The sequence below is a fragment of the Euprymna scolopes genome, chromosome 44 (assembly GCF_053919585.1).
Source record: "Euprymna scolopes isolate OS-2025 chromosome 44, ASM5391958v1, whole genome shotgun sequence".
In the NCBI taxonomy this organism is placed as follows: Eukaryota; Metazoa; Mollusca; class Cephalopoda; order Sepiida; family Sepiolidae; genus Euprymna; species Euprymna scolopes.
This window is the reverse complement of record NC_136525.1, coordinates 35,944,529-35,953,660: the sequence shown is the minus strand read 5'-3', so window position 1 is coordinate 35,953,660 and position 9,132 is coordinate 35,944,529. Positions and strand designations below refer to the sequence as shown.

At 38.8% G+C, this 9,132-nt stretch overlaps 1 protein-coding gene across 1 annotated transcript; it reads right to left on the bottom strand.

The window, feature by feature from the left end:
- Positions 1-278: 278 nt before the first annotated feature.
- LOC145268794 (uncharacterized) lies at positions 279-5,225 on the bottom strand. The gene is made up of 2 exons (XM_080124409.1): positions 5,124-5,225; positions 279-1,417 (listed from the first exon to the last, which is right to left on the bottom strand). The coding sequence occupies exon 2, from the start codon at positions 1,390-1,392 to the stop codon at positions 526-528; it is 867 nt and encodes a 288-aa protein (XP_079980535.1). The 5' UTR covers positions 1,393-1,417; positions 5,124-5,225; the 3' UTR covers positions 279-525.
- Between the last annotated feature and the right edge of the window lie 3,907 nt (positions 5,226-9,132).

Genomic DNA, 9,132 nt, shown 5'->3' with positions numbered 1-9,132 from the left:
ACCACATCACTATATAAAAGCATATAAGATATCAACGGATACACACCCGAGAGTCAAAACAACGAAAAGAATATGCTGTAGCCCTAGTAATAAGTGTGTTTACTCTTTTTATTATTTTATATTAAATGCGAAATATTGTGATATGCGGAGGCTAATATTTCTACACATCTGATTAGCTGAAAGAAGATTTTAATTGCGAGTCCATACCTGTGAACAATTATTTATCTACGGCTGATGCTTCTAATTCTTTGGTGCATAAAAAAGACAACACATCCAGATATCAAGATAAATATTTATTGATTCCATTCAACAATATACAATGTTGATTTTCGTAGTTTCTACGAAAGAAACAAATGTATAAATTGTCCAAAAGTCCAATAAACTGTGTTATCTACCAGGGAAGATTATTTGATAGGCAACAGTATTTCAGAAATACCGTCAACTTCCCCTTTAACTCCCTTTAACATTGGCCATTAGTAACGATAAACATCAACTGGCTTTAACCGGAAGTGACTACTTTATTACTTAATAGTAGTAGTTGTAGTTGTAATAGTCGTTCATCCACCAGGGATCCATGTATCGCCCTTGCATGTCCATATAGCGTCCCTGCATGTCCATTTGATAGTTCGAATAGTCCATTCCGGGATAGTCATAACGACCGTACCAATAGTAGTTCTGGTAGGGGTAGTACATCTGTCTGCCATACCAGTTGTACCAATAGGGGCTGCAGTAGCGTCCCTGCATATCCATCCAGCGTCCCTGCATATCCATCTGCCAGTTAGACATGTCGAAATATCTTTCCGGGTAGTACATGTAGTAGTAGTTATAGTACCCTGGGTAGTTGCCGTAGCGGTTCCAGTGGTTGTAGAATTGGTAGAACGGGTTGCAGTAACGTCCCCACCTGTCCATGTAACGTCCGTACATGTCCATGGAGTAGTTAGACATGTCCATCCATCTCTCTGGGTAGAACATATGGCGGCCGTAGGAGTAGTTGGGATAGTAACCGTGTCTGTTGTAGTTGTACATCATCCATTGGCTATACGGGTTGCAGTGGCGTCCCTGCATGTCCATCCAGCGTCCGTACATGTCCATCTGGTAGCCAGACATGTCCATGTACCTCTCGGGGAAGTCCATCCATCGGTTGTATCTGTTGTACCTATCACCGTCCATCATCCAACCGTAATTGAACATGGATCTTCCGTAGTAACGGTCATAGTCGTTGTATCTTCCATAGTAGTCGTAGAACCTGGGATCAACCATTCTTCCCTGAGAGTCCATGTATCTTCCTTGGAAGTCCATGGTCATACGGGACATGGGTTCCATCATACCTCGGTATCTACCGCGGTACATGTTGCCGTAGAAGTTACGGAATCGGTTCATGTAGCGATTCATGATGAAGTCAAATCAATGGAGAAAGCTGTCAAAATATAAAAAAAAGACAAGTTTTTCTTTTAATTAAAATAGCTAGGTCACCCGGCGTTGCTCGGGTGCATACTTTTAAATAAAAATAAATTTGTTCAAAAATAAATTTCAAAATTAAACAAGATTTACATGGAAGTACATGAAAGATGGCAAGAGAAATGGAACTTGACAGTAGTAATCTTCCTACTGGTCTTTACATATTAGAGATCAGGTCTAGTATTGTGAATGGAACGAAAATAAGGTAGTTATATTGAAGCTGGTTGTATCGTGGGAGAATAGTATTGAAATTTTAGAAGAGAGGAAGCATGAGAGATGTAGTGACATACTGGCTGACCACCGGGAGAAAGGAAAGACTATGGATTATTATCATTTGGCTGTGGGAGTTTGAGGATATATTAAGCGAAAGCTAATCAGTATACTGTAAAACACAGAAGTAAAAAAAACAAAAAACAAAAAACAAAAAAAAAAAAAAAAATTCAAAAGAAAAACAAATAACAAAACCTCCCAACTTTATAACATATGTACAAGAAGCAGCAGAGAAAGCACTATAAAGAAACGAAAAAAAAGTAGATTTCGCTAGTATCTAAACGACCTTCTGATGAAGTGACCCTGCCCTTCAGAGATGCAGTATAGAAGTAGGAACCGAAACTGTAAAATGGTTCCTCCTGATGCTGGTGGTACTGAATTCGATTGCGGAGATATTGACTTCTTTGTACTGTGAAAGCTGCATATAAATTAATTTAATACATTGAAATAAAAGTATATAATAATGTTTGAGCCTTATCAGTATTAGTGCTGTATATGCAAAGAACGCAGTCCTGAACATGCCTTTAACTGTAATATAATGAATGATCAGATAGTGAGTGCATCAGCTACACTAATCTTGGTTGAACTATGTGCAGTTCAAAGTGACACGAAGTTTGAAAAAAAAAAACTTCCCACGACAGATGAGCAGGATGTCGGGTAAGGTTAGCGAGGTCAAATAGGTCAAAAGTAGAATAAAACATATGGCATATGGCGTTTCGGATATTTAGTTTGACAAAGAAACTAAGGTTTCAGTCAGTCTACGAGGGGCGTGCACTAAGTAATGCCCTTGACCCATTTCCCATAGCAGTAGAGCAACGAAAATTGGCACAGTTATTAGTCTTTCTTTACATAAGAACCACCCAGAGTTATGCATTTCTCCCATCGTTTGATGCAGCTTTGGATACCGTTTTTGTAGAACACCCCAAGTTGGTCCTACAACCACAAAGTGACTTCAGAAATTAAGGCTGCTTCATCTGGGAAACGCTTTCCTTTCAAAAACAACTTCATGGCTGGAAAGAGGTGAAAGTCAGAGGGTGCAAGGTCAGGAGAGTAGGGAGGATTTCATAACCACACGTCCGTACTTCTGATCTAGCAACATGCGAGTTGTGGACCGGAGCGTTGTCCTGCAGGAGAAGGGTACCTTTGCTAATCTTGCCCTGCCTCTTGATTTTAATAGCTTCCCTTAATTTCCTCAAAAGTGAAGCATAATAGGCTCCTGTAATTGTGGTACCCTTTGCCAGGAAATCTGTAACCACTACTCCATCCTGGTCCCAGAAGACTGTGAGCATGACCTTGCCAGCGGAGGGCTGCACCCTTGCCTTCTTTGGAGGTGGTGAGTTTAAGTGCTACCACTGCATTGACTGGGCTTTGGTCTCTGGATCATAGTGATGGACCTAGGTTTCATCCTGTGTAATCAGTCTTTTGAAAAACTTTGGCTCATCTTCTTGGCACAAATTCATCCTCGAGCACTCGACACGTTCTCGCTTCTGGAATGGTGCGAGCAAACTGGGAATCCATCTGGCAGACACCTTATGCATATGCAAATGGTCATGAATGATAGTTTCCACAGACCCTGTACTAATCTTGACATCTTGGGCTATTTGGCGAATAGTAATGCCTCATCAATGGCAGAAGGGAGGCGACCCGGTCTGGGAGCTGTTTCCACAGACTTGCGGCCATGTTTGAATTCACGATGCCAGCGTTTTACAAGGTCATATGATGGGGCATTATCACCATAAGTTTCTTTCATTTCATCAACAATCTCCTGTGGTGTGCGTCCTTTTAAATACAAAAACCGGATCACAGCTCGACATTCAACAGGCTCCATTTCACACATAACTCAGTTCAAACACCTGTAAAACAGACACCACAATTAGTTCAGAGCTGTAATTTGCCACATAAGCCGCAGAGGTATAAATCATTGCAAATGCAACGTTTCAGCTAGATCAGACAACTGGAAGTGGGTCAGGGGCATTACTTATTGCATGCCCCTCGTATCTATGCAACTCACATGAGAGAGATCCGCAAGTCATGCTGTAACTACAGAAAGGAAAACTTTGATAATCGCTAAGTGTGAAATATTTCCGTAAGATCTCTGTTCGCTATACCAAAATAATTGACTCATTCGTTAAGATAATACTCTTTCAGGTGTGAACTATTTAACTCCAAAGAATAGACATAAAAACATCAGACGTCTTTAGTCTTCTTTGTACCCACGTACAAAGAACGCTTAGAAAAAAAAAACTTACATAGTGTGTACTTCTGCGTATGAGTAGTAGCGAAGATCCTCGTACAACGCATTTCTTTCTTATAAGAGTCGTTCCAAAATTAAGGCCCCCTATTTTTTTAAACTTAAAAACTAAAAGATCAAGATCTACGAAGATGTAAGTGATACCAGTAAAAAAGCTGTGTACAAATCTCAAGAGCGAAAGTGACATAATGTTCAACGAGTGAGATCGATCCTAGTTATGACAATAGAACCATTTCCAACGTCCTCAAAATGCATCGCTGGATTGCCACGAATAACATGGACGTACCCAGGGTGATGATAACAAAGTTTCTGGCCACGGTTAAGGTCTTTGGTGTGGTTATAAGTAAGGGTCACATGATGCCACCTCCAATGTGTACCTGGATGTGCTGAAGTGTGTGATGATCACCTGGCACAATCAAGTGACCGCTGGCAGACCGTGGATGTGGCAGCAGGACTCGGCGCCGACCACATGTCCAAAGGCTTCAGGAGTGCTACGACTGTGTACACTTCTCTCACTGCCTCCTCCTCCCCCTAGGGAGGTGGTGTTTGATCAATAGTGTTGAGGAGCCATGATTTAATATACTGTTTTGTTTTTAAATCCCCGAAACAGTGTTTCCTGATAAACAACTGATGGCCCCTTAAATTAACACTAGTACTATAGTGAATTCGAGAGAACAAGTTGATGCATTGATTGCAGGTTATTAAATGGCTTACTGACTAAATAGTTTTCCAACGAATGATAAAATATCTAAAAATTAAATCTTTTTTTTTATATAGTTTTAGATGTTAAAAAAACTTCCAAAACAATATATATATATATATATATATATATATATATATATATATATATATATATATATATATATATATATATATATATATATATATATGTATATGTGTGTGTAGGTCTAAAAAAAGATAAGTTGATATATATTCAAGAAACATAAGACAGAAAATAAAATTGATGTACGTAAACATGGAGGTTTTCGTTGTTGTTTTTTTTTTAATCTATCATTTCCACACGAGTTATTTTTCTGTATATTTTAATGTTAAGTCGTCGCAACTGTTGTCATCACTGTTTTTTTTTTTTTTTTCTTACCACGAATACCTTAATAAAAATAGCAAAATTCGAAATCAGACTCACCTGGACCAAAAATCAAAACGACAAAACCTTTCTTTGGCACTATGAGAAGAGCAGGGAGGTTCTCAGTGTGAGACAGTTATTGCTTGTCAGCGAGCTCTTTATATACTGATCGAAGGTATTAATTAACGGAATTCAAAGGCGAAATCTGATACGTAACATTTAACCCGAATTAATTACCAACAATAACACAAAAAAACATTAATAAAAAATACTGAAGAAAAATAATAAAATTCTAATAGAAACGTCTACAAAACATCAGAGAAGCAAATAGATATTTGTAAGACACGCCCATTCAGTCTTTTTTCCTTAACGATGGTTTTTTTTTACCAGAGGGATCACTGTTTATAAAGGTCCCAAGACCACTCGAGTATACTGATGAGGCAACGCTGATATACGGTAATAGTAGGACTTAGGTAGGGTTTCATTATTTAAGGTTATTAAAAGACAGCTTAACAAGAACTTGTTTACATTAAACTTGAAAACGACTATGTTATAATCCGTTGAGAACGGACCCACTGTATTGTGTTACAGAGGTACGTACTTCTGGCAAAGAAAGAAAGGAGTTTGTCTCTTCTTTATCGTTATTTTCATGGCAGGTGCTCGACTGAGCTTCAATTTATGGCCTCCCCTCGCCAAACTTACACAAGAAACACTCGTCTAGCTAAAAACACTATCAATAATGCCCCCACTCTTTATCTGTCCCTAAACCTAAACGTAGATTCCATGAACAAAGTTTCTTTCTTAGAACTGCACGCTTGTGGAACTCTGTTCCGTTTTCGTGCTTTCCAACTGACTACAACATGGTTGTCTTCAAGTCCAACGTAAACAAGTTCTTGATGAGCCGTTCCACTTAAATTAACAAATTTACTGAATTTCCATTACTAACGATTACTATATTGTTTAATTGCCTACTGTACACTCTTAACCCTTATCCTCGAGTGCTCTTTGGGCCTTGATTTATGATTTATGATTTTGAGTGATGTCTATGCAAAAAAAAAAGGAATTTTCGTTTAGTTTTAGACACAAAGAATAAGGGAAATTGTTTATAGTTGTTGTTACTAGATGAGTGTTTGTTGCGAATATTTTACAGGGGAACCATAGCTTGAAGCCCAGTCGAGCACCTGCCACGACAATAACGATAAGACTTTCAACATCTCTTCTGTAAAGTGTAGTATCTGTTCCGGCAGATACTGCAAGCTATGACTAGCTATGACTAGCTATGACTAGCAAAGACCAGATGTGGGGGCAACCCCACATGTCTGACCTTTAACCAGCTCCCATTTCCCACCTCTCGGGAGCTGGTCCCCTTTTTCCCTTCCCCCTTCCCTTCACTCCTCACATTAAAAATTGGCCTTGTGCCTAATTTGCTCGGTGGGGGAGCAAATAAATACCATCTGTAAGAAAAAGGAAATAAGAAGCAGAAAACTTGACAGACCAACGAAATGCTATTTGTAAGTCAGTTATAGACCAAGTACTCGTAATAGTCAGCGTAACTGACGGAAACGCTATTTTTAATGCTTTTAGATTTAAGTTTGGCAAAAAATGATTTTTTTTTTACAAAGAAGTCACCATTTATCAAAGCCCGAAAGCCACTCAAGGATAAGGGTTAATGCGTGTACGGTAGTTATCAAGATAACACCGTAGTAATCGTTAGCAGTGGAAATTTTGTAACATTTGATTATTTAAGGGGACAGTTCAGCAAGAACTTGTTTTCATTGGACTTGAAGACGACCGCATTGTAGTCAGATATAAAGCAGGCCAACGGGACAGAGTTCCACAAGCAGACAATTCAAGGAAGGAAGCTTTGGTAATGGAATTTGCGTTTAGATTTAGCCACAGATAGAGAGTGGGGAAAATTGTTGTTAGTGGTTGTAGCTAGACGAGTGTTTTTTTGTAAAAGTTTGACAAGGGAGGACTATAGATTTAAACTTAGATGAGCATTTGCTATGAAAATAACATCGGAGCAGAGAGAGCCTAGCAACGTCTCTTCTGTGGGAAAGAAGTTGCAGGGAAAAGAAAAGGCTGCACCTACCAGGTTTAGAAGCCAGTTTTTAACTTTGTCAATGCAGGATATTGTTTTTCCAGCAGCTCCTGTCCAGATGTTGCAATAGTACTCCATCCTAGGACATACTTGGCTCTTATACAGGTAGAATATTACATCAGCAATGAGATATCTTTTGGAGCATTAGAATGATCCAACCATTTTTCCTGCGAAGTATGTGTTCCATTTCAGATCAGGAGTGAAAGTCAGACACAGAAGCTTGTCAAAGAATCGTCGGGTTTTAAAAAATTTTTTTTTTAATTACATTTTCACCCCAAACAAGGCACATTGCCACTTTGGTGTAGGGGGCTACTATCATGGACATAAGCTACTGGGGTACTATGTAGGGAGTTGGGTAGTGAGATGTCGGTTCACGTTACACTTGAACTTCTGCATGTCAGTTCAGTTGGAGAAGCAGAGCCGGAATGGAATTCCAAAGTCTAGCGGTTCTGGGGAAGAAACTACTGGAGAAGAAAGCTCTCCTACATCTAGAGATCTTTACTGTGTAGAGGTGGGATTTAGCTGCTTGTCGGGTTTGTCGAGGGTATTTACGTCATGGGGGCACAAGTGCTTGCAGTTCGCTTGAGCATTCACCATTAAAATACTTGTAGAACAAGCAGAGGGGCGCAACATTTCGTCGGTGGGACAGAGGCTGCAGCTTAGATGACATTTCAGGACCTATTAGGTTGGCGACTCTCTTTTGAACCTTGTCTAAGCGTAAGAGACTAGTAGCAGATACACCAGCCCAAATATGACAACAATAATCCATACATGGGCGAATGGTGGCCTTATACAGGTACAGGATACTTTTGGGCATTAGTAACTTTCTAGCATGGTAGAGAGAGAGCCTACCTTCTTCGAAGCAGTTCTGGCAATGCGCTTAATGTAATCGTTCCAACTCATGTTTCCTGTGAACGTTAGGCCGAGGAGTTTAAAAGAAGTAATTTCAGATAATGAATCTTTGGCCATTGCTATTGGTGGTTGAGAAGGTTTCTTAACCAAGACGAGAGCCATTCATTTTAATTGGGGTCAAATGGGGATCAAAGCGTTGATGATGCAAAGAGAGAAGCTTGGTTTTAGATGCATTTAAATTAACCAGTCACCTTTTTTATTCATTACACCAAGTACTCAAGATCAGAAAACTTATGGTCATTTTCGGCTTTTGAAATGTTGCTGTATATTGTAGTGTCGTCTGCATAAATATGCCCGAATGATCTAAGAATGTGATTTAAGAGATCATTGACGAAGATCAGGAAGAGAGTTTTTTTTACAAGGTAATCACCACTTATCAAGGCCCGGAAGCGCCTCGGGGAAGATCAAGTAGAGGTCTGAACCCAAGAATGCTTAAGTTTGACAACCAGTAAAATTCTATTTGAAAAGTAACAGACCAGCAAAAATGCCATTTCAATCTTAAATTTGACAGGAAATGATATTTTAAACTTAAGCATAACAGTTTAACCAACATTCTATTTCAATCTTAAGCATGACAAACCAACGGAAATGCTATTTTAAACTTAAGCCTGACCGACCAAATAAACTGAATTTTAACTTAAACATCAGCGATGAAAACATTATTTGAAATTTATGCGTGACAAACTAACTAAATGTTTTCAAAATAAGAGATTAGAAAGACGACCACGTGCGTATCTGTATTTTTTTTTAAATAAACAAAATATTTATTTAAAGTTTCAAATTTTCGGCTTATAAGCCTTCATCAGGAATTTTCTTTTTAAACAATACAATATATATATTTTTCTCTCTTTTTCTTACGTGCCATGATGTCGTTTGGCAGGGTTTGTTGGTCGAAGTAGAGAGTGTGTATTGTCAGTTCAGTGGGTAGCACCGTCTAAGCAGGAATGGGTAGTTTGGTAGTATGGCACGTAAGAAAAAGAGAAATAAATAAATAAAAAAATATATTGTATTGTTTAAAAAGAAAATTCCTGATGAAGGCTTATAAGCCGAAAATTT